Below are 26407 nucleotides of genomic sequence, written 5' to 3'. Positions count from 1 at the left end.
GGCTTGGCCAAATTCCATGACTCTCACTGTACTTTTTAATTAAGACAAAGGATTCCATACGTCCCAAGTCTGCCACATCTTCACTTTCGTCACTGTGGGGAATGCTTCACAAATGAGACTGTTCATATGAACCACGGGAAGGTGCATCTGATGTCATCGCTTCCTGCCCCTTGAGTGGGAGACAGGCTTTTTTTCTTGGTGACCATTGTTTTGTTTCCTTCCAAATGGACAAAGGAGAACAGGTGTGGTCTCGTCTACGTTTCGGTTGTACATTAGGGTTGAGCCAAACGTGTGAGAAAGCCTGGCCGACACCCTGCCTGCATTTAATTAACACTTGGCCATTGAAGGCAGAAAGCAGTAGACACCAGCAGATGACTAAGGAACACACATTCTTTTCCACCCATGGCTAAGGCTGTTTTCACCTGGAAACTCTCCTTAGGCTGACCAGGAGGCATCTGCATTTCCATGATGTCATTTCAGTTCTGTGTCGTCAGGAAACCACGTGTACCAGGGATTGCATTTCTTTACCTAAATACCATACCAGCTGTTCTCTGACTTTAGAAATGGGTGGAAAATCAAGGGCGTCACTAAAAGGGATGTTCAACTCATTTGCCTAAGATGTGATATTTTCGGTCTGTCTTTTTTTTTTTAAAACTTTCAGTAATGTTGTTTTATAAACAGAAGTTCTGATACCAAACTTTGCGTTTGCCCAGGAGAACCGACCCACCAGAGCCCTGGTCCTAATACGCTGGCTTTGGCCGGCACCCACGGAGGCACAGGAGCTTTGCTTGGCATTTGGAGGTTGTCCACTCTGCATTCTTGGTTCTCCCCACCGAGGCCCGTTCCCCCAGGATCACCCTCCCTGCCAGGTACAGGCAGTAGTGCTGTGGCCATAGAGTAGCTCTTGGGTCCCAGACACTCACTTCTTTTTTTTTTAATTTAAATGTTTTTTATTTTATTTTACTTTTTTAAAATTAATGGAGTATAATTGCTTTACAATGTCATGTTATGTTAGCTTCTGGTGTGCAACAAAGTTAATCTTTGTACACATATATCCCCTCCCTCTTTGACCCTCCTGCCACCCCACACCTCAAGATCGTCCCAGAGCACTGAGCTGAGCTCCCTGGGTCATGTAGTGGGTTCCCACTAACTCTCTATTTTACACACGGTGGGCTATAGATGTCAATTCCACTTCCTCATTTTGTCCCAGTCTCACCGCCCCCACCGTGTCCACGTGTCCATTCTCTGCATCCACATCTCTGTTCCTGCCCTGAAAATGAGCATCTGTACCTCTTTTCTAGATTCCATGCTGTGTGTGCTATGCTCAGTCACTTCCGTTGTGTCCAACTCTTTGTGACCCTGCGGATTGTAGCCTACCAGTCTCCTCTGTTCATGGGATTCTCCAGGCAAGAATACTGGAGTGGGTTGCCATGCCCTCCTCCAAGGGATCTTCTTAACCCAGGGATCAAACCTATGTCTCCTCTGTCTCCTGCATTGCAGGTGGATTCTTTACCCACTGAGCCACCTGAAAAGCCCTTCTAGATTCCATAACTATGCATTAATGTATTAATATGACATTTGTCTGTCTCTTTTTGACCTAACATTACTCTGTATGACAGACTCTAGGTTCATCCACGTCTGTACACAGGACCCAGTTTTGTTCCTTTTTACGTCTGTATAATATTCTGCTGTACATATGTACCACATCTTCTTTATCCCTTCGTCTGCGGATGGACACCTAGGTTGCTTCCAGTCACCTGTCAGTGACCGGGGTGTAGCACCTTTGGTTCTTTCTTCTTGTTTGGTCCAGCATTTTCTCCCACCATCTCCTCCTTCCTGTTTCTTTCTTAGTCTCCTCCTCAGGTCCATCTCGCCCTGTGTTCCCCTGTCCATACCTCTGTGGGCTGGACCTGCTGTGTGCCGCTTGGTCCTGCTGCTGAGCCCTGCGTGGAGGTTACCTGGGCATCTCAGAGGCAGCATGGGATGGCGGGGTCAGAGCATGGAGCCCCGTGCCAGGATACCAGACCAGGGTTGCATTTCGCTGTCCCCGAGGCCTCCATGACTGGGATTCTGTGGCCACTCTCTTCATATCCATAGGGAGAATACAGACAGAGATGCCACTCAAAGCCTCTTCCTTCTCTCAGTTTTTCTTTTTCTTAAAAGACTAATTTTTTCATCTGGACCATTGTTTAAGTCTTTATTGAATTTGTCACAATATTGCTTCTGTTTTACAGTTTTGGTTTTCTGACCACAGTGCCTGTGGGATCTTAGTTCCTTGACCAGGGATCGAACCCACACACCCTGTTTTGGAAGGTGAAGTCTTAACCACTGAACTGCCAGGAAAGTCCCTTCCTCTTACTTTCTCACCTCCCCCTGCCATGCACATGCCGCCCCAGGCTGTCTCCTTGGGAACATTTGGCTACTAACTAACAATTGCATACTCTGTAATGACCTATATAGGAAAAGAATCTAAAATAGAGTGAGTATGTGCATATGTATCAAAATTACTGATTCATTTTGTTGTACACCTGAAACTAACCCAACATTATAATTCAACTATACTCCAATAAAAATTAATTTAAAAAAAAAACTAGCAGTTGGATGTGGAAGGGGGTTCAGATAGCCCGAGGTGTCCTGGAATAATCTCCAGTGACATTCAGTATTTCATGTCTTTCCCGTTGGTCTCTGCAGACTGTGTGGCCGTTGCAACCAAGGATGATGTCTGTGGTTGTTTTCTCAATATCTGTAGTTATTTGAACTGGCATCTTCAAAGAAGTTTCACTGAACAAAAACGAGTGCTCAGTTCATATATACTGAAACTGTTTTGTGATTTTTTTCAGGAGATTGAGGTTTTTAATGTCACGTATCAGAGAGCATCATGTGGGTGTGACAGTGGTGTGCAGGATTTTTGTAGATGGTTCTGTGGGAGAATGTGCTCAGGGTGACAGCAGATCGCTCTGACTACAACCAGCCTGTGGTCCAGTTTATGTTTACTTGGGCGAGCTGTTCACTTCCTATCTCTCTGCAACCAGCTTAAATATTTAACTCCACCTCACTGGGTGAAAGTTGCAGGCAAAGAATGCAGATGAAGACTGACTCTGACGTTTTTTAAAAGTTATATTTTGCATGCATGCTGTGACATCCTTACACCATCCTGGATACTTTGAGACTTGTGTGTGCGTGCTCAGTCACTTCAGTTTTGTCTGACTCTTTGTGACCCCATGGACTGTAGCCTGCCTGGCTCCTCTGTCCATGGGATTCTCTAGACATGAATACTGGAGTTGGTTGCCATTTCCTACTCCATGGGATCGTCCTGACCCACCCAGGGATTAAATTCACATCTTTTGCATCTCCTGCATTGGCAGGCTGATTCTTTACCACTGCACCTCCTAGGACGCCCCCACTTGAGACCCAAGGGTAGATATTTCATGATCTATGAGGGTGCTCTAGAAACAGACTGCAGGGAAGATGAAAAGATGAACACAGAGCGGTTGAGCCCATGTCCAATACCCCTGGGAAAACAGTGCCAGAGAGGGAGGCTTTGGAGATGGCAGAAACCAGAGCCTTCGTGTGGCAGCCAAGAAGATCAGGACCAGGGGAAGCTGTGGCTCTCTGCTAGTTGTTGGCAGTGGATTTGGGGCCGCAAAGCCAGGCTTTGGACCCTCAGTCTGGGCTTCTTCCTGGGACCTCCGCTCAGACGAGCAGATTCACAGAAAGCCTGCCACCTTGGCCACAGCAGAGCCACACAGGAGGTAAGACTGATGACACCACGGGTGCCGTGCTGAGGCTGCTGCGTGGGACCCCTCTCTCGGCTTGCTGTCAGTCACACCCTGTTTTCTGAGAATACTGTGAGGCAGGAGGAAGCTGGCTCCATGACTCAGTTTCCCCAGATACTGTGTGCATGCTCAGTTGTGTCTGACTCTTTGAGACCCCATGGACTATAGCCCCCCAGGCTCCTCTGTCCATGGGATTTCCCAGGCAAGAATACTGAAGTGGGCTGCCATTTCCTCCTCCAGATGCCAAATAGAGGTTTTTCCCACCACTGTGGCCCTACTAAGGGGCTGGGGAAGAGATGCCAAGGGTAGGACAGCTGTCATTAGGGTTTGCCTCACAGGCAGATTTCACTACAATTTGAACCACAGAAAAGATTTAGATTCCATAAATGACTTATGACCCCATTCACTTTCAATCCCCGTATTGACCTGTTTCTTCACTCATTCTTTTTTATTGTTTTCATCTTGGCCTCACTGGATCTCCATTGTCGCATGCTGGTCTCTCTTGTTGTGGGGCTTAGTTGCCCCTGGCGTGTGGGATCTTAGTTCCCCAACCAGGGATTGAACCCACGTCCCCTGCAATAGAAGCTCAGAGACAGCCACTAGACCACCAGGGAAGTCCCTCTTCTTTCATTCCTAGTTCTATTTGCCGATTAGTCTCTTCAGCCCTGCTGTCTCCACCCTGGAGAGCTCGTCTACACCTCACCTCTGCCCCACTCCCCACTTCCCTGCAGCTCTAGATCCCGCGTGAGCTGCAGCCCCACGTCTAAGCTCACGCAGCAGCTGTGAACCTTCTCCCATCTCTGGTCTCTATCCTCCCTCCTCAGCCTTGGGCTGTGGACAATTCACAGCTCTTTCTGGGGTTGCCAAGCCAAAGCCAGTGCATCTGTTCCCTTGGCAACATCTTTCAGAGTTAACCCTTTCCTCTGTCTCAGAACAGAGCAGGTGAGCCTGGTCCATTGAGGGCAAGTCTGGTCTCCACTCTACCAGGCTCCAGCCTGTGACCTTGGCAGGTCATTTTGACCTCTCTTAGCCCAGTGTCATCTTCAGACAAAAGAGATTGAATGAGTTTATTTCAAAGACCCATCCGGCAACCACATTCTGAAAATCTGTGCCTGGACATTGTCAACTAGCTTGCAGTTCTAAACATGCTTGAGAATGAATGGTGCTGGCCCTCAACTGTCTGTCTCGCTACTTCAGGGTCAGCCAAATGAGCCTTTGTGTCCCTCTCTGAATCAGTTTCTGGCCCTAAGTCCCTCTATCCTTTGAAACAGGGAGATCACAGAACTTACCATTCAAACCGGGACTTTTTTGGAGAGTGAAAGGGGGCACTGGTAAAAATTAAGCTTGGATGACTGAGCATAAACCATGACTGTCCCAGGTGAATCCAGGCATCTGATGAGCCTGTTTTTGAATCAGGTCCAAAATCCCTTTCTCATCAAATGGCTCTAGATTGCCTATCAGACTTTGCTCTCAGTGTTTGATCCAGCTAGTCCCTATCACCCCCCTACCTCCAGGATGGTCTCGTCTTAAAAACTGGGGGGACTTCCCTGGTGGTCCACTGGCTCAGAATCCATGGTCCCAGTAGAGTATAGCTGGGTTTGATCCCTGGTCAGAGAACTAGACCCCACGTGCCACAGCTAAAAGATCCTGCATGCTGCAGCTAAGACCCAACACAGCCAAAATAAAGATTTTTTTAAATTGCTTCCTCTTTTCAGTGATGGAAACTGGCCGTAAGACAGGCTCCTTGGTACCAGTTTGTGTTCGGACCATCATTTTCTAAATCAAATATAAATGATCACCGTGCCTTAGTCTACTCCCTGGGGACTTACTTTCACACCTGGCAGCAGCTGTCTCCAGTTTGGGTGTGAGACAGCAGCCCAGCAAGGACCCTCCCTTGGACAAAAGCATCACAGAATGGTCACCCGCTGGGTCTCCCTGCCTCCCTTTGGAAAAGCAAGTAGGATGTTCTGGGGAAAGTAGCCCTTCCTGATTTGTGCTGCTCCCCCTGGGCCAGGGCACAAGAGCTAGTTGAAGGAGCTTCTACTTGACCTGCTATAACTGGAGGGCTGTCTCAGAGCCAGACCTCTCCACTCCAGGGATGCTGAGTGAGTGCCTGGAATATTCCCCATTCTGCAGCCCCCAGCGCAGTCCTGCCTCAGCCACTTTGCCTCAGGGCTCTGGCTGGAAGCACCGTATAAAGTTCAAGATTGACTTTTTGATATCATACCACATGTGCATGCATGCTAAGTCGCTTCAGTCGTGTCCGACTCTTTGTGACCCCATGGACCGTAGCCTGCCAGGTTCTTCAGCCCATTGGATTCTCCAGGCAAGAATACTAGAATGGGTTGCTGCGTCCTCCTCCAGGGGATCTTCCGGAACCAGGAATTGAACCCTCATCTCTTATGTCTCCTGCATTGGCAGGCAGGTTCTTTACCACTAGCACCGCTTGGGAAGCCCCCTCATACCCCGTAGACTACAGAAAATGGTAACAAGAGCCAAACTGCCTGCTCAGGAGTGAAGAGAGCCATCTTGACTCTCTGCTCTGCCAACTGCAGACCTCTGGTGGGGCTGCCACACCAGCAGTGATGCTCCGTCCAGTCTCCGTTTGATTGGCAGATGGATGGCCCATCTGTGGCAAGGCCGATGACATCTAGGTCTGAGGACACAAGCAGAGCAGTTTGAGAGTCTGCTGTCTTCCCGACTGGCATGTGCAGGGGCCCATTGGAGTGGAGGGCACCGTTTCGGGGTGCTGAGGCTCAGGTCAAGAAAACCCACAGAGCTGATTCCCAGGGAAGGCTCCACTGACCAGAGGCATGCGAGCTTCCTGAGCACTTTTCATCGGTTCCCAAGTATTCACGCTGCCCCCATAGGCACAGGCAATCCCAGACAGACATGGAGGGAAGAAGGCCAAGCCCTCCTCCCCGACTCCCCGCCCCCCCACTGTGGTCTGGCCCACTGGTGCTGTTTCTCTGTCTCATGATGTTCTAGGAACTCAGACACACAAGTCTTTCTTGAAACTTGAAGTCCCCAAGCGAGTGACATGGCCTGACCCTTCCGTTTCCCAAGTTTACAAAATACAATTCTTCTTCCTGGAAATGGGCCTTTTTTCCTCACGTGGTAGAATGCTAACAGGCCAGGATTGTTGAAACTGTTGGGAGTTTTCAGCAGAAAAATGATGACTTTACCTCAGCGTGGGACTGGCAGAGCCTTGAGGAGAAAGGGAATTTTCCACATGACCGCTCCACTGATTCACCTCCCCTCAAAGGCTTAGAAACACCCCAGCAAGTTGGTTATCTCATGTTCCCCCAGTTGTCACTGTCACGGTGACTCTTTCTGCTTGGCTTCTCCCACAGCTCGCTTCGCCCGGCCTATTCCCTCCGTGTGGCTCGGCCGAGGGAGCAGCATCCCGGTTGGGGAATGACTCCCTTTCCTCCGGGGGCCTTTCGTCTGCCTCTGTGCTGTGGAGGAGGCCTCTGCTGCAGCTCTGGCGGGTGCTCACCACGGCAGCCCCGGCGTCGGGCAGGGGGTTTGCAGGGGACCGTCCCCGGCTCACAGGCGGCTGGCAGCGGCAGTTGGAGCCTGTCAAGTGGGCGAGGTGGGGTTTTTCCCTCTTTCCTTCATTCTAACTGCTCTTTCTTCCTTTTCTCTACACGTGTGGGTGGCAGCTAGTTTAAGCACCAAACCCAGCAGCCAAAGGTAATGGCCAGTGCCTCCCGCTGAGTGCACAGGAAAAGTATGATGTCCTCCTTTATGTCAGTGGCCCTTTTCCTGCCCAAGGACCCCAGCGTGGCCCCTTGCCTTTGAAAGTGTCCTGGGGCCCAGGGCAGGAAATAAGAGCAAACATCCTGTGTGTGCACCACGCATGCCCACAGCGCCCGCTTAAGCATCTGGGGCCAGTCAAGGGCTCAGGCCTCCCACACAGAAAAGAGAGTTCCTATCTGGGGCTTGACTCCATTTTCCAAGCCCCGGCCAGCATGAAGAGTGTCAGTCCCTGCTGCAAATTCCATGAGCCGAGACCATTAAGGGTGGTGGGGTCTGCGGTGGTGAAACCCCATCCTTTCTCTCTAATTTTTTCCTGCTACCTTCTCTGCTCCTTTCAAGTCAGAGCCACACAGAAAGAAGCAAGCGTGTGGCTGAACATGTTCTAAGGCAGCTGTTCTGCCATGTTCATTGAGGACCATCGTGGGCCAAGTGATGGTCTTCTAGTACCTGGCTTGTTTGAAGAATGTATTTCAGGCTTTTAAATATATATATAATAAGGGAAAAGAGCTACAAGTGACATAGAAATCAACTTTCAGATGTAGTGTTCCAGCCATGAATGATTTACCTTTATTCCTGTACCTTGGTGCCATGAAGGCCCTAGAATGCCTCCTTTCCTTCATTCCTGGTTCTCTCCCCACAAGGTTGAGCTCATGCCAAGGCTCTGCAGGGCTCATCTCAAACCAGTGCCCCCAAATCTCAGTTGCAGTTATCTCTCCTAGTGAAATTTTAATTTTGGAAATAAATCTTCAGTGCCTAGGATTAACTTTTTAACTCAAGGAAATAAATTGCCAGGAGAATTTCAGGCTCCCAGATAGGTCAACAGAAGGGTTATTTTGTTGACTGTCTGCACATACCTGCCACAACCCGTCTTCAGAAACATCTGAGTGGCTATTACATGCTAGGCACTGTGCTAGGCCCTGGGGGTGCTATAATCACAAGACCTGGTCCTCACCCTCAGCTCCCTGACTATTAGATGAGACTCCTCAATAAGCAAGCACGTCGTAGTGGGCTGTGTGGTACAAGGGAGGAAATTGGGGGTGTCAACAACGCATTCAGCTGGGGTGCCCAACACAGCATAGGTTAGAGAGGACTTGCCAGAGGAGGTGGCGTTTGTGTTAAGTTTCTGAAGGAAATTAAATTTAACCAACTGTGTGGGTTCCATTGTGCTTACTGGTGGGGTCAGTGTGAGAAGCTGTGTTCTGTATTTTCCATTTAGAGAGTGTTTCAGGTGCACCGATGCATGTCTTGAGAGCCGGCTGCTGCAGTAGGGGACCCAGCCAGCTGCCACTTCAGGGGAGAGGTCTCCAGAAGCTGCTATCCTTGTTGGCCATGCACCTTTCCCCCATGTGCTCTTTGTGCGTGCTCAGTCGTGTCCTACTCTTTGCGACCCCATGGACGATAGCCCGCCAGGCTCCTCTGTCCATAGGATTTCCCAGGCAAGAATACCACAGTGGGTTGCCACTTCCTCCTCCAGGGGATCTTCCTGACCCAGGGATCAAACCTGCATCCCCTGCGTCCCCTGCATCCCCTGCGTCCCCTGCATCCCCTGCGTCCCCTGCATCCCCTGCGTCCCCTGCATCTTCTGCATCCCCTGCGTCCCCTGCATCTCCTGCATTGGCAGGCGGGTTCCTTACCCCTGAGCCACCTGGTGCGCCCCAGCAATCTTGAAGTTCCAGCCTTCAGCATCCCTTCCTTTGGTTCAGAAGGTTAATGCCAAAGTCAGGTGTCTCTGAGAGGGCTTGCAGCAGAAGCCATCAACCACCTCCTCCACAAAGCTCCCCTGTCAGGGGAAACAGACTGACGGCTTTCTGGGTTCAAACGCTGTCATGTGAAAACTCTACACGTGCCTGATTACCTAAGAGGAGCGTGTGATTGCACAGACGAATGGAGCGATAGGTGAGACATCACACCTGCTCTGCCCTTGACACTTTTTCATCAAGCATCTGAATCAATATCCAAGTGGAAAACCAGCTGGAGAGCAGAAAAGCCATGTTCAGAACAGCAGTGCTCTTCCCCAGGTGCAGAGAGCACCATTGTCTGGGGATGCCCGGTTCTGCCAGCCTGGCCTGAGTCATGTGGAGGGAACTCCGCCTGAACACTCTCCCCTCCACAGCCTCTGTGCACAGCTCTCGGGGACAGATTTCATTTCAGACTTTTCTAGAAGACAGGGGAAAGAGGGAGAGGAAATCACTGGAGACAAATAAGAAAACTAGACGAATCTGCTGAAAGCCATCTGTAGGAAAATGAAAGCAAAATTTGGCCCTAGGGAACTAAAATTAGTGGGAGGAGAAAACAGGGCCTGGCCCCAGAGTTGTCATTTTGCCATTTAAATAAAGAGGTCAAGATGCTGAAGTGCCCAGGAGCATTCTCTTGAGTGACTTACCCAGAATATGGAGAAATTTCATCAGGGAATTTCAGGGCTGTGAGTCCAGGCTTGTTGTTTAGTCACTAAGTCGAGTCTGACTCTTTTGAGACCCCATGGACTGTAGCCTGCCAGGCTCCTCTGTCCATGGGATTTTCCAGGCAAGAATACTAGAGTGGGTTGCCTTTTCCTTCTCCAGGAGATCTTCCCAACCCAGGGACCAAACCCATGTCTCCTGCATTGACAGGTGGATACTTTACCACTGAGCCACCTGGGAAGCCCTGAGTCCACGCTGCTAGACATTAACAGGATTGTCAAGTGGCTTTCCCAGCACAGAGCCAAGGGAACATTAGTACTCTGGTTGTATGGGGGCTCATGATGGATGGAGCTGCTGGAGGGGCAGAGCTGGGCTCTCATACTCAGGCAGCTTCCTTGCCTGCAACCGAGGACACTTGTGCTCTGACTGAAAACCGGAAATGCTATGAGACTTGAAGATTTCTGCTCCCTGGACCTGCACAGCCTTTCTTCTTTCCCTTACTAAATGTTGTGTGCTCAGTCGCTCAGTCGCGTCCGACTCTCTGTGACCCATAGCCTGCGAGGGTCTGTGGACTGTAGCCTGCAAGGCCCCTCTGTCCATGGGATTCTCCAGGCCAGAATACTGAAGCAGGTTGTTCTTTCCTCCTCCAGGGGATCTTTCCAACCCAGGGGTTGAAGCTGGGTCTCTCGTGTCTCCTGCATTGGCAGGCAGATTCTTTACCACTGAGCCACTTGGGAAGTCCTACTAAAATTTTAGCTGGTCTCTTTTGGGTCTACTGAAACACACACACATACACACAGCATGGTTATCAAGTTTGAGGGAGGAAGAAAGAAAAAGATGAGTTCTTGACTCCCTTCTGCTCCTAGGACCCGGCAAGATGCCTGGCACACAGTCAGCTCTCAGGAGGTAAGGAGGGGGAGGAGAGAGGGAGAAAGCAGGGAGAAACTTACTTGTGGAGTAAGTGCCAGGAAAACGGCCAGCGTGAAGGTACCAGTCACCTGACTACTTCTGCTCAGGTGTCTCCTGATGGAAAGTTTTCCCTTTTGGGAAAATCTTTCCATCTTAATCTCTTCTAGGACTGTGAAAAGAACAAGATGGGGATTAGACAACTTGATGTCTTCTTGCAACTTTTGTCTGATGGGAAGGGCAGCTAGGAACAATCTATCGGTAATTGTTTGATGATATTTTGGAAGTACTTTCACAGAAAAATATAACATTAAATGTTAGGATTAAGACCGATTATATAAATGAGATAAACCTACTATTAAAAGTGAAAGGCTTTCAGATGGAGTGAAAAACAAAACCCAATTGCATGATGTATACAAAATGCAGACCCCATCTTCCAGGAAGATGAAGAAGGGAAGATTCTTATTCCTATTCTTTCTGCTGAGTTCAGTGAAAATAATGGACATTATGTACAAAAACAACCATAAGGAAACCCTGAAAACAGACCTCAGGACCTGAGGATGCCATGGCAGGATGTTCCCTGGGTTTTCTCTGTGCCTCATGTGGACTCAGCGGTAAAGAATCTGCCTGCAATGCAGGAGACCCTGGGTTGGGAAGATCCCCTGGAGAAAGGGAATGACTACCCACTCCAGTATTCTTGAACAGAGGAGGCTGGCAAAAATATTAAGCATAGACTTGCCATATGATTCAGAAATTTCACTTCTGGGCAAAGAGTTGAAAATAGTGGCTTGAATGGGTATTAGCACACCCATGTTCATAGCAGCACTAATCATAGCAACTAAACTGTGGAAGCAACCCGAGTGTCCACAGATGAATGAATGGATAAGTAAAAAATGTGGTGTATACATGCAACAGAATGTTATTCAACCTTAAAAAGGGAAGGCAATTCTGACATGGGCTACAACATGGAGGAACCCCAACTATATACATTATGCTAAGTGAAATAAGTCAGACACAAAAGAACATATATACTGTGTGAATCCATTCATATGAGGTACCTAGAGTAGTTAAATTCATTGAGACAGACAATAGAATAGTCCCTTTCCAGGTAGCATGAAAAATGGAGAATGAGGAGTTATTATTTAATGGGTACAGAATTTCAGTTCTGTAAGATGAAAAAAATTCTAGAGACGGATGGTGGTGATGATTGCAAAGCCAATAACAGGTGAGGAACCGGGAATGCGAGGAAGTTGGGATCAATTCTGGGTTAAAATAAATCAGAAGGAAGAACCTGGCTGAAAGCTGTTCCACAAGTTGCCAAACTGTCTACATAAAGTACAGTCAGCCCTCCATACCCACAGATTCCACATCCAAGAATTCAACCCACTGCAGATCAAAAATATTTGAAAAAAAAATTCCAGGAAGTTCCAAAAAGTAAAACTTGAATTTGCTGCACACTGGGAACTATTTACAGCATTTACGTTGTATTTACGACTATTTACATAGCATTTGCTTTGTATTAGGTATTATAAGTCATCTAGAGATGATTTAAACTATAGTGGAGAATATATGTAGGTTTTATGAAATACTATGCAATTTTATATAATGGACTTGAGCATCTGTGGATTTGGTATCCACTGAAAGTATAGGTGGCACTTGTGGTAAAGAACCCGCCTGCCAGTGCAGGAGACCAAGAGATGCAGGTTTGACCCCTGGGTCGGGATGATCCCCCGGAGGAGAACATGGCAACACACTCCAGTGTTCTTGCCTGGAGAATTCCGATGGACAGAGGATCCTGGCGGGCTACAGTCCGTGGGGTCACAAAGAGTCAGACACGACTGAGCACGCACATCTGAAGGTATGCCACTGAAGGATACCCCCCAGGATGGAGGGCGGTAGGGCATGATTCTGAGTCAGTCTGTATGAACGTGTGCAAGGAGCCCCAGGGGGAATAGTTTCATCCCTCCCTGCGAAGCTGTGGTTTCTGAATTTTCCCACTTCCCCTGGACATGTTATGGACAGTGCGCTGCAACACTACGAAGTAGTAGGAGTGGGTTTGCCAGAGTTTGGCACCAACAGAAGAGCTTGGATTCTGCAGCCAGATGGAAGACTCCCCAAGTATCAGTCTGCCCTTAGGGCAGAGAGGCAGCAGAAGTCCAGTCTCCCCTTTGTCCATGCATATGCAGCCTGCGAGGAAAAAAAAAAAAAAAGATATCTCAAGGTTACCTTCTCTATAACTTTCCATTCTGTCTCCTTTTTGGCTTGCTGAGCTTCTGTTTCCTGTGGATGAATTTTCTGCACTTTTCACTTCCCAGCATCTGCAAAGGCAAAGATAGAACTATGTCTGGGCTTCTCCATGCATGTATGCTCAGTCATGTTCAACTCTTTGTGACCCCGTGGACTATAGCCCACTAGGCTCCTCTGTCCATGGAATTTTCCAAACAGGAATACTGGAGTGGGTTGCCATTTCCTCCTCCAGGGTTCGAACCCAAGTCTCTTGTGTCTCCCAATGAGGCAGAGAACAGAACATGCTCTGGGTCTGGCTGGCTGTCCCGTCCCCGTCTCCTGCTGCACCCTCTGCCTTTGATCCGCCGTGACACCAACACATGGCCCGCCATCACTTTTCTAAACTAGGTCCTCTGCCCAAAGTGGGGGTGGACAGAGAGCCATCTCAGCTCTTCAATGTGCAAAGACTCAGAAAGAAAAGATCACCTTCATGCTTACCTCTTCTCTCCTGGAGCACCAGGTCTACCGGAATGATCCACTGCCACTGTCTGTCACCTTTTTCAAAAAGAGAGGCTTTTAAGACACAAGAAACATCTGGCAGATTGGATCTTCCTTTAAAAAAAATTAACATCTTCAGGCAGCTTAGGAGGAAAAGAGACATTGATCTGAAGAACTACCTTGGGTGCTCAAGAAAAAGACATTAATGTTGGTTACCCCCTCTCCAGCCTTTTTCCAGTGTAATATAAATAATACTCCCTCACCTGTGGAAGCTGATGAGCTCACACCTGGAGCAGATGGCATGGAGGAGACAGGGCAGGTGAACTATACGAATTTGAGCTGGGCATTGTTCCAGTCTGGTCCAATTTTTAATCACTTTTCTATGGCAAAAGAATGCCCTTAGAAATTGCAGTGCTAATATTTTTTGCTAAGGCTGGCAGAAATTCCTTAAACTAAGAGACGGTGCCACTGCCCATCAATTTTACAAGGCAGTAATGCAGATCCCAAGTGGCTAAAGTCTGAGGCAGAAGGCAGAGCACTACATCACATTGAGATAACTAGGTTGTTGCTGGGGGAAAGTGTTCTGAAATCATGCTGGTATTACCGTGAATTAATAGGCTTTGTTCATCTTCTCTGACACTGGAAGTCCAACTTAGTCGTTTTGCTTCATTTCTTTGCTTATTATGCATCTCAGGCCATGGATACAGGCTGCCTGCTTGGCACAAATTGCAGGCAATCTCCCTTCTTTCTGTCGTTGGCCCAATAGGTGTATGCTCTTGGGAACCAAGGATCTCAGTTCTACAAATGCACACACTAAACCCTGATACTGGGCTAGGGCTGCAGACATTCCAAGATGCATGAGACACAATGCCTGCCTTCCTTATCATACTGTGATCCGGGAGAAAGTCAAATGGGCAAATAATTAGACCAGCAGGCAGAATATGTAACAGGGAAAAACACACTGCTGTGAGGACCCTGGAAGGGAAAGGGTGACTTTCATTGGGAGGAACTCAGGGAAGGGTCCTTGGACAAAATTTCAATATAGGAAACACAGAATATAGCCTTTTCAGCTTGGAGTCTGCCATAACAAAGAGGAGGTGGTATATACATAAAAGATGATATTTTTCAATTATTATACAGCAAAATGGTCTTGTTAGGTGGATATAACTCTATGAATTTAAACTGTGGTCCTGGATAAGACACTTGAGAGTCCCTTAGACTGCAAGAAGATCAAACCAGCCAATCCTAAACTAGGAAATCAACCCTGAGTATTCATTGGAAGGATTGTTGCTGAAGCTGCAATACTTTGGCCACCTGATATGAAGAGCAGACTCAGTGGAAAAAACCATGATGCTGGGAAATATTAAAGGCAGAAGAAAAAGGGGTGGCAGAGGATGAGATACTTAGATAGCATCAGTGGTTCAATGGACATGAATTTGAGCAAACTCCAGGAGATGGTGGAAGACAGAGGAGCCTGGCAGGCTACAGTCCATAGGGTCACAAAGAGTAGGACATACCTTAGCAGCCGAACAATAACAACATAGAGTTGTATAAGCACCGTCACAACCTGGATACAGAGCAATTTAACCATCCTAAAATAATCCTTTATGACATGGCTTTATAATCATTCTCTTCCTCTTCTGATAAACCCTGGCAACCAATAATCTATTGTCCAGCACTATAGTTGTGTCATTGTGAGGATGTTATAGAAATGGAATCGTATGATATGTAACCTTTGATGTTGACTTCCTTCACTCTGTATTTGAGTTTCAGCTAAGTCATTCCATGCATCTACCTTTTCATTGCTGAGTAGTTTTCCATGGTATGGATATACCACAGTTTGTTTAATCATTCACCCAGTGAATGATTGAATTGTTCTCAGTTTTTGATGATTATGAGTAGAGATGATATATGTATACATATATACACACACACAGATATATATGTACATATATACACATGTATGTATATGTGTATATGTACATATACACGTATATGTATACATATATGTGCATATGTGCACATATGTATACATATGCATATACATATATGTATGTATATACGTGTACATGTATTATATCACATAAGTATTACATAAGTTATATTACATAAGCAAGTATTCTCTAGAGTGAATTTCTCAGTCTCAGCAGTATTGACATTTTGGGTCAGTACTTCTTTGTTGTGGGTGCTGTCCTGTAATTTGTAGGGTGTTTAACAGTGTCCCTGGCATCTAGTTACTATTTATAGATTCCAGTCTTCAGTTATTGCCAAATGTCTCTTGGGGGACAAAATTCATCCACAGTTGAGAACCACTGCTCTAGGGTAAATGCTTAGGAGTGGATTTACTGAGTCATGCATAAGTGTACATTTAATTTTGTAAGAAACATTACATTCCCAACATAGATCCAATTGCTCAGTATCTTCACCAACACTTGTTATTGTCAGTATATATATATATTTTTTGGCCATTCCAATAGGGATGTAGGAATATCTCATCTGGTTTTAATTTGCATTTCCTAATAATGTTGAAAATCTTTTAATGAGCCTTTTTGCCGTCTGTGTGTCCTGTTTCATGAAGCCTGTTCAAATATTTTGCCCATTTTAAAATCAGATAATTTTTCCTGCTGTTGAGTTTTGAGAGTACTTTATCAGTTCTGGATACAAGTTCTTTCTTGGATGTGTGATTTGCAAATGTTTTTCCCAATTGGTGTCATGTCTTTTAATTCTCTTTAAGTGTTTTGCAATTTTTTTTATTTTGACAAAGTCTATCCATTTTGCTATAGATTGTGCTTTTTGTATCTTATCTAAGAGTATTTACTTAGGGCTTCCCTGGTGGCTGAGTGGTGAGGAAGCAGCCTGCCAATGCAGGAGACGTGGGTCTCATTCCTGACCCAGGAAGATCCCACTTCCCACAGGAAGTGCCATGGAGCAAGGAAGCCCGTGTGCCGTAAGTACTGAGTCTGTGCCCTGGAGCCCGGGAGCTCCAGCTTCTGAGCGCACGTGCCACAACCAGAGCCACACGCTTCCCGACAAGAGACGCCACTTCAGTGAGAAGCCCATGCCCCACAACTAGAGAAAAGCCAGTGAAGACCCAGCACAGCCAAAAACAAATAAATAAATAAACATTTTTTTTAACTTGAAAAAAAAAATTTTAAAAGCTTCCTTTAAGGGAGGAGCTATTAAGGGTATATATATACCAATGGCTGATTCATGTTGAGGTTTGATAGAAAACAACAAAATTCTGTAAACCAATTATCCTTCAATAAAAAACAAATTAATTTAAAAAAAGGATAATTGCTTAACTGCAGGTCTTGAAGATTTTCTCCCCATATCTTTTTCTAGAAGTTTTAGAATTCTATGTTTTACATTTAGATCTGTGATTCCTTTTGAACCAATTTGTATATAAGGTGTGAGGTTTAGGTCAAGATTTATTTATCTTTTGACTGTTGCTATCCAGTTGTTTTCACATCATTTGTTGAAAGAACTATTTTTCCTCCATTGAATTCCTCTTGCATCTTTATAAAAATAATTCATACATATTTGCATAGGTCTATTTCTTGGTTCTCTCTTTTTCTCTTTTGTTCCATTGACCTATGTGTCTATCCCTTGACAAAGCCATGCTATCTTGAATATTGTAACTTTAAAGTAAGTCTTAAAATCAAATGGAATAATTCCTTTAGCTTTATTCTTCTTTTGCAGTTGTTTTAGTCATTCTAGTTTCTTTGCTTTTCCATATAAATTTTAGAATTTGCAAAAGTTTGCTAAAATTATTCAATTTGACTGGCATGTACTTTCTTGACAAATTTACTTTAATGATTTCTTTTGCTACACATTTTTGTAAATTTACACCTGAATATTTCATTCTGAGAAATGGACCATAGGCTGAGTGGAAATGATCTTTCAAATGGACTCAGACAGCAAGGAGATCAAACCAGTCAGAACTAAAAGAAATCAACCCTGAATATTCATAGGAAGGACTAATGCTGAGGCTGAAGCTCCAATACTTTGGCCACCTGATGTGAAGAGCTGATTCACTGGAAAACACTCTGATGCTGGGAAAGATTGAGGGCAAGAGGAGAAGAAGGTGGCAGAACATGAGCTGGTTAAATAACATCACTGACTCAATAGACACGAGTCTGAGTGAACTCTGGGAGATGGTGAAGGACAGGGGAGCCTGGCGTGCTGCGGTCCATGGAGTCCCAGAGTCGGGCACAGCTTAGCGACTGAACAACAACTGTAAAGGGTATATTGTATTAAATATTGGCTTCTAACTGTACATTGCTAGTATCTAGAAATACAATTGACATGTTGTATGTCAACCTTGAGTCTCATGACTTTGCTGAGCTCACTATTATTTCTAGAGATTGGGGGGGTTTTGGTTGAATTCTCGTGTTTTTTTGTGTAAACAAATATGTTGTCAGTGAATAGAGATGGTCTTATTTTTTTTACTTTCTCTTATATGTTAAATTAGTTTCCTAACTGCTGTAACAAATGACAACAAACTTGGTGGATGACAGCAGAAATTTATTCTCTTGTAGTTCTGGAGGCTAGGAGTTTGAAATTAGCATCCCCGGCCAAATCAAGGTGTCGGCAGGATTGCACTGCCTCTCGAGGCTCCAGAGAATTCATTCCTTGCGTCTTCCAGCTCCTGGTGGCTGGGGGCTGCTGGCATTTCTTGACCCGTGGCCACTTCACTCTGGTCTCTGGCTCTGTAGTCGCATTGTGTCTGTGGGGGTTCCCAGGTGGCGCTAGTGGTGAAGCTCTCGCCTGCCAGTGCAGGAGCCAGAAGAGAAAGATGCGCGTTTGACCCCTGGGTTGGGACTCCAGCGTTCTTGCCAGGAGAACTCCATGGACAGAAGAGCCTGGCGCCCTTCAGCCTACAGGGTCGCAAAGAGTGTGAGGTGACTTAGCATGCTCACATTCTGCCTTTGGACCCTCATTCTGCCTCTCTTTTGTTTGTTTTTGTTTATATTTTCTTGACTGTGCTACATGGCATGTGGGATGTTAGTTGTCAGTTCTCCAACCAAAAACTGAACCTGTGCCCGCCGCATTGCACACAGAGTCTTAAGTACTGGCCTGCCAGGGAAGGACCTCTGCCTCCCTTTTATAAAGACACATGTGATTGTGTTTAGGACCCACCAGTTAATACAGAATTATCTCTTCAGTTTATGAATCTTGACTTGATCACACATACAAAGACTCTTTTTCCTTATAAAGTAATGTTTGCAGATTCTAGGAATTAGGACCTGGTATCCTTAAATGGCCATCACTCAGCCTACAATACACATCCTCTTTTGGGTTATTTGAGCATTCTTAAGGGTTTTTGAGCTACCTGTATTTCTATGTACAGGTTTTTTTTTTTTTTCCTTTTCATGGATGCCTTAGGAATTATAAAATATGTATCAAACTTTTTACAGTCTACTTAAAATAAATATTTGGCCTCTTCAGATGGAATAAAGAAACCTTACCATCATAGAGTTTCTTTTACCCTTTCCCTTCTGTGTATCATAAGCATCTTGTAAGTAATCTACGTACATAGGAAACCACATCAGACAATATTATAGGTTTTGCTTTCAGTCATTACACACACTTTAAAAGAATTCAAGAGAAAAATAGTCGGATATTTACCATTTCTATTGCTCTTCCTCCATTCCTGATTTTGCAAGTTTCCTTTTACTATAAGTTTTCTTCTGACTGAGAAACTCTTTTTGTCTTGTTTTGTCTTACTGTTTTTTATTAGTTAATTTTTGCTGCATATAGTTGTTCTGATTGAGGAACTCTTAACAATTCTTTTAGAGCAGTCTGCTGATAACAAATGCTACCGGTGTTTCTTCATTTGAAAATATCTTTATCTCATTTTCAGTGCTGAAGGATATTTTTGTTCACTCCTGGGATGTACCTGCTATTTTAAGTACTTAAAAAGAATGTTGTAACACTTCTTTCTAGCCTCCAAGGTTTCTGATAAGAAATCCAGTTATTGAAATTATTTTTCTCCTAGAGGTAATGTATCATTTTTTTCTCCATCTGCTTTTAACATTTTTTTGGTCTTGTTTTCATTTCAAGATCTTTGATTTTGTTGTATCTGGGCATGGATTTCTTGGTGTTTATTGTTTGGCGTTCACTAAACTTCTGAAACTTGCACACTTGTAGAGTTCCCTGCCCCTGCAAGGTGAAGACTTTTTCAGCCATTAAATCTTCAAGTATTTTTCCATTCCTGTATTCTTCCTTTTCTCCTTCTGGAATGATATTAAGGGTAGATCTTTTATTATAGTCCCACAAGTCCCTGAGACTCTGTTCTCTTTTTTTCAGTCTATTTTCTCTCTCTGTTGTTCAAATAGAGTAATTTCCATTGCTCCATCATCCAGCTCACTAATTCTTACCTCTGTTTCCCCATCCTAATCTGTCAGTATTTCTTTTGATCATTGTAATTTTTAGTTCTAAAATTTCTGTTCTCCTTTGTATCTTTTATTTCTGCACTGAAACCTATTACTTTACCTTTTGTTTCAAGATGGTTTGTGATCACTTGTTAAAGAATTTTTTTACATTTGTAAAAATTAATTTTTATTGGAGTATAGTCATTTCACGATGTGTTAGTTTCTACTCTACAGTAAAGTGAATCAGATACACATACACATATACCCCTCCCTTTTTTTTTTTTAAATTTCCTACCCATTTAGGTCACCACAGAGCATTGAGTAGCATTCCCTGTGCTAGACAGTAGGTTCTTATTAGTTATCTATTCTATACATAGTATTAATAGTATATATATATGTCAATCTTAATCTCAATATATAGTATATGTATACATGTCAATGTCAATAGTATATATGTGTTTGTCAATAGTATATATGCCAATGTCAATAGTATATATACATGTCAATAGTGTATATACATGTCAATAGTGTATATATATATGTCAATAGTGTATATACATGTCAATAGTGTATATACATGTCAATAGTGTATATACATGTCAATGGTATATATACATGTCAATAGTGTATATACATGTCAATAGTATATATACATGTCAATAGTGTATATATATATGTCAATAGTGTATATACATGTCAATAGTGTATATATACATGTCAATAGTGTATATACATGTCAATAGTGTATATACATGTCAATGGTATATATACATGTCAATGGTATATATACATGTCAATAGTGTATATACATGTCAATAGTGTATATATATATGTCAATAGTGTATATACATGTCAATAGTGTATATATACATGTCAATAGTGTATATACATGTCAATGGTGTATATACATGTCAATGGTGTATATACATGTCAATAGTGTATATACATGTCAATAGTATATATACATGTCAATAGTGTATATATATATATGTCAATAGTGTATATACATGTCAATAGTGTATATATACATGTCAATAGTGTATATACATGTCAATAGTGTATATACATGTCAATGGTATATATACATGTCAATAGTGTATATACATGTCAATAGTGTATATACATGTCAATAGTGTATATATATATGTCAATAGTGTATATACATGTCAATAGTGTATATACATGTCAATGGTGTATATACATGTCAATGGTATATATACATGTCAATAGTGTATATACATGTCAATAGTATATATACATGTCAATAGTGTATATATATATGTCAATAGTGTATATACATGTCAATAGTGTATATATATATATGTCAATAGTGTATATACATGTTCAATAGTGTATATACATGTCAATAGTGTATATACATGTCAATATGTATATATACATGTAATGTGTGTAGTGATATATATACATGTCAATAGTGTATATACATGTCAATAGTGTATATACATGTCAATGGTATATATACATGTCAATAGTGTATATACATGTCAATAGTATATATACATGTCAATAGTGTATATATACATGTCAATAGTGTATATACATGTCAATAGTGTATATACATGTCAATAGTGTATATACATGTCAATGGTGTATATACATGTCAATGGTGTATATACATGTCAATGGTGCATATACATGTCAATGGTGTATATACATGTCAATAGTGTATATACATGTCAATGGTGTATATACATGTCAATGGTGGTATATATACATGTCAATGGTGTATATACATGTCAATGGTATATATACATGTCAATAGTATATATATATATGTCAATAGTGTATATACATGTCAATAGTGTATATACATGTCAATGGTATATATACATGTCAATGGTATATATACATGTCAATGGTATATATACATGTCAATAGTGTATATACATGTCAATGGTATATATACATGTCAATGGTATATATACATGTCAATAGTGTATATACATGTCAATGGTATATATACATGTCAATAGTATATATATATACATGTCAATAGTGTATATACATGTCAATAGTGTATATACATGTCAATAGTGTATATACATGTCAATCTCAATCCCTCCCAGTCCCCTCCCCGCAGGTGTCCATGTGATTGTTCTCTACATCCGTGTCTCTATTTCTGCTTTGCAAATAAGATCTTCTCTACCATTTTTTCTGGGCTTCCCTGGTACCTCAGATGGTAAAAAATCTACCTGCAATGCAGGAGACATGGGTTCAATCTGTGGGTCAGGAAGATCCCCTGGAGAAGAGAATGGCTACCCACTCCAGTATTCTTGCCCAGAGAACTCCATGGACAGAGGAGCCTGGCAGGCTATAGTCCATGGGGCTGCAAAGAGTCGGACATGACTGAGCGATTAACACTTTCACTTACCATTTTTCTAGATTTCACATATGTGCATTAAAATGTGCTCCAGTTGTTTGTTCTTCTCTTCCTGACTGACTTTACTCTGTACTACAAAAGCTGTCTTAAAGCTTTTGCCAAATAAATCCAACATCTGTGCCATTTTTCACTGGCGTGTGTTGATCGTCTTTTTCTACACAAGTTGTATTTCCCTTGCCCTCCACATGCTAAACTTTAAAAAATTATTTTCTGGACATTTTTGTTTTTGTACCACATAGCCTGTGGGCTCTTAGTTCCCTAGCCCGGGATCAAACCCCAGGCCTGAGCGGTGAAAGTGCAGAGTCCGAAACACTGGGCCACCAGGGAATTCCCCATTTCCTGGGCATTTTGAATATCACGTTACGAGATTCAGGTGTTTTTTAAACCCCACTGAGGAGTGCTAACGCTTTCGTTTCAGCAGTGAGCATACCTGGTTTGGGCTGCGCTGCAGCTTGCCTTTTGCTCCAGTGGTTTCAGTGTCGCTTTGGTCCTCAGCGCCCTTGCAGCTCTGCTCTGCCCCGCATGTGCCAGTCTGACATCTGGGTCTCGTTTATTTGCTACTTCAGGTCTCAGAGTGTTTTGTGTGCTGAGCATTAGATCCGTGTATGCACACCTGGGGTTGAGCCCAGAAGTTCATAAACAAGTTTACGGGGCTCCCTCGCCATGACCTCCTTGGTTCTCTCTGGTTCCTCAGGGCTCTGTTTTCCGTCCTTGGTTTGCTGCATATGACTCCAAGGACAAGCAGCTTGAGGACTCGGAAAAAAAATTAAAGTCACCAGCTGTTTGCTGGTACTCTAAATTCTGCTCTTCTTCCCCAGTCTGCCTACTATGATTTTTCAATTCCTCAAATGGCTTCTCCATTTACTCTGTCCAGGAGTTGTGGGTACATTCAGGATAATTGTGAGGACTAAATGAGATGCATGTAAAATACCTTGTAGTGCCTGGCACATAGTAGATGCTTAATAAATATTGGTTATTATGATTCTTTGGACAGAGATTTACAAGGGGGCACATGTACTTAAGAGTAAGAAGAACAACAAAATCTTATTCTGACAATACAATAGATATAGGAGGGAAGGTGTAATTTGAGATACATGTAAAGAAACCAAGAGACATGTAGAGAGGGCACCCTGATGACCATAAGTCTAAGGACACTATATGAATGAGGAATGGGATGATGGGGGAATGCTTGTCCAGGGACAAATACAAAGGGTAGCATTTAATAAATGTCAACATGCTCAAATCCCAGTATAACGTGAGGTTTGACAAATAATCTGATGAAGATGTCAAAGGCTCTTTTTTTAGCTTCACTCAAGAGTTTGAGGAGACGGATAACTGGTGTGGGGAAGAAAGCTTTGATGTTCATAAATACAAAGAGAAAGCAGTCCTACCTCTCTTCCAAATTCCTGTCTTCTCTCTGAATTGGGAAGGACACAGTTGTGAGACATGTGAAATCATAGAGGACAAAAGAGATGTCAGAAAACCATAAATGAGCAAATGTCCACGTTTTAAAAAAAAGAAATAATGATTGTGGAAACTATAGAATTTAAGATTGATATAAATCTAAGTTAAAATGTGAGAAAAGGCAATTCATAATAGTTTATGAGCAATTAGAAAAATATGGTCATGGGACTTCCCTGGTGATCCAGTGGCTAAGACTCCACACTCCCAATACAGTGGGCCTGGGTTTGATCCCTGGCCAGGGAACTAGATACTACAGGCTGTAACCAAAGATCTCACATGACGTGACAAAGATGGACGATCCTGCATGTCACAAAGTAAGACCTGTCACAGCCAAATACCTGTAACTACCTAAATATGCTTTAAAAGAAAGAAAGAAAAAGATGGTCTCTAGGAGCCTGTCTGTGTTCACTATGGCTAACCTCTTGCTAAACTAATCTTACTTCCTTTCTTAATCAGGTTACTGGAATACTAAATACTTGATGTATCTTGATTTTGGCCAACAGCTTCCAGACCCTTAGGATATCCTTATGTACAAGCTAGAGGAATATGAGTTAAATGATAGTCTATTAAAGAGATTCTCAAATGTTTGAATGAAAAGTTTTAGACCCGTCAGTTTTGTTCTAGCATATAAAGACATAGATGCAACTTAACAATTTGTAAAATGATACAAACATGTGAGGTGACTGAATCAATATTCTTAGAGAATTGGGGGACTTGAGGTAGGTGGGATGTGAATATGCACGTATAAGTTGGTTGAAAACAGTTCATGGAGAAAAGGACATAGTAGGCGTGTCAAATGAGCAAGCATTCAATGTAACCCAAATTTGCATCATATTCTTTCACTCATTTCTTCAAAAAACCATTATGTGACTGTCATAAAAGCAAATTCCGTTTACCTTGCTTGTAAAAGTGTAGAGTCCAGAGCAGGACAGCAGTGGTGCCCCGACACTAGTGATGAGAAAACACATGGGTACTGGGCTCATCCTGTGGGACACCATGGAGGAGAGGATTACACGTTTAAAAGAAGACACACAGTTCAAGGTGGCACAAGCGCCGGAAGCTGCATGGTCAGAAAAATGACAGTCTGTGAAGGCTGGTCATCTGGAGAAAGACTAAGTAGGGATGTGAAACATGTTTACACTTGTTAAGAGCTGTTGTCTGGGTACTTTTGTATGTTCCTGCTCTGCTCCTTAGGCAGTAAAAGGTATAGCCAGGAAGTATAGGAAACTGGATGTCAGCCAGTCTCTTACTGTCTATCAGCTCCTTTTCCAGTCCCTAGGCACACAGAATGAGCAGAACAGGACCCCTTTCTGACAGAGTCAGCACTCCAGAAATGCAGATTCCACAGAAACAGATGGCTTGGTAAGCTATGGTTCTTCCTAGAGTAGACAGAAGAACTGGATGCCTCTAAGGCACTGAGCTCCCATCTCTGGAACATAAAAGAAAACATGTTCAGGTTCTCCTTAAGGGTCTAAGGCTGGGCTGATGGTGTTTGGAGGTGGTGTTATGGTGGCAACCAAGAACAAGGATGCCTGTTTCCCAGACGAGCAAAGAGGCTAGCCAAAGAAGAGAGTCTGCACTGTGTTCAAGGAGAAAAGCAGAAATTTAAAGCCAGAGAAGTGGCCCTGAGCATCAGATGCACAAGAGCCACAAACTGTCATCAGGAGGACAAGTCAGGAGTCGGCAGAAGGGCAGAGCTATAGGGCCAAACAGTCATGGAGCATGATGTGACCCTGGTTAAAGATGGCAGTCTGGTAGGTGAGTGGATAAAGAAGATGTGGTACATATATATAAGTGGAACATTATTCAGTCATAAAAAGAATGAAATAATGCCATTTGCAGCATCATGCATGAACCTAGAGATTATTATGCTAAGTGAAGTAAGTCAGAAAAAGAAAAACAAATACTGTAGATATCACTTATATGTGGAAGCTAAATATGATACAAATGAACTTATCTACAAAACAGAAATGGACTCACACACATAGAAAACAGAGTTGTCATTGCCATGGAGGAGAAGAGTAGGGGAGGAAAGAATTAGGAGTTTCATATTAGTAGCTTAACGCTATTATATATGGAATGGATAAACAACAAGGTCCAACTCTGTAGCACAGGGAACTGTATTCAATACCCTGGATAAACCAAAATGGAAAAGAATATGAAAAAGAATATATATGTACATATATATGGGGCTTCCCTGGTGGCTCAGTGGTAAAGAATCCATCTGCCAATGCAGGAGATGGGTTCGATCTCTGGGTTGGAAAGATTCCATGGAGAAGGGAATGGCAACCCACTCCAGTATTCTTGTCCTGGAGAATCCCACAGAGGAGACTAGCAGGCTACAGTCCATGGGGTCACAAAGAGTCTGACATAACTAAGTGATTAACACAATTCATTAGACCAATTCATTTCATATAAAACTGGATCACTTTTCTATGCTGCAAAAAGTAACACAACATTGTAAGCCAACTCTACATCAGTGACTTTTTTTTTAAAGGTGGCAGTCTTGGATGAAGTCTGGGAATAGTGCCAGAAGTCGGGATCTGTGAGGGCTCCAAGTGGTCTTGAACTTGAGACAGGACTGGACTAAGGCTGGATGAC

At 43.5% G+C, this 26407-nt stretch overlaps 1 protein-coding gene across 11 annotated transcripts in view; it reads left to right on the top strand.

Moving 5' to 3' along the window:
- The window catches only part of ACOXL (acyl-CoA oxidase like), a 352738-nt gene that overhangs the window by 292762 nt on the left and 33569 nt on the right, over positions 1-26407 (top strand). For 6 of the 11 annotated variants that reach the window (XM_043467722.1, XM_043467723.1, XM_043467724.1 and 3 more), the window contains one exon: positions 714-869. The exons of 4 other annotated variants lie outside the window; for them this stretch is intronic. In XM_043467722.1, coding sequence (XP_043323657.1) covers positions 714-869 — 156 coding nt within the window. One more of the 11 variants, XM_043467732.1, reaches the window with a different exon arrangement.

This window comes from Cervus canadensis, chromosome 5 (assembly GCF_019320065.1).
Source record: "Cervus canadensis isolate Bull #8, Minnesota chromosome 5, ASM1932006v1, whole genome shotgun sequence".
Lineage (NCBI taxonomy): Eukaryota > Metazoa > Chordata > Mammalia > Artiodactyla > Cervidae > Cervus > Cervus canadensis.
The sequence above is the reverse complement of the archived record's forward strand: the minus strand, read 5'-3'. Positions and strand labels throughout refer to the sequence as shown.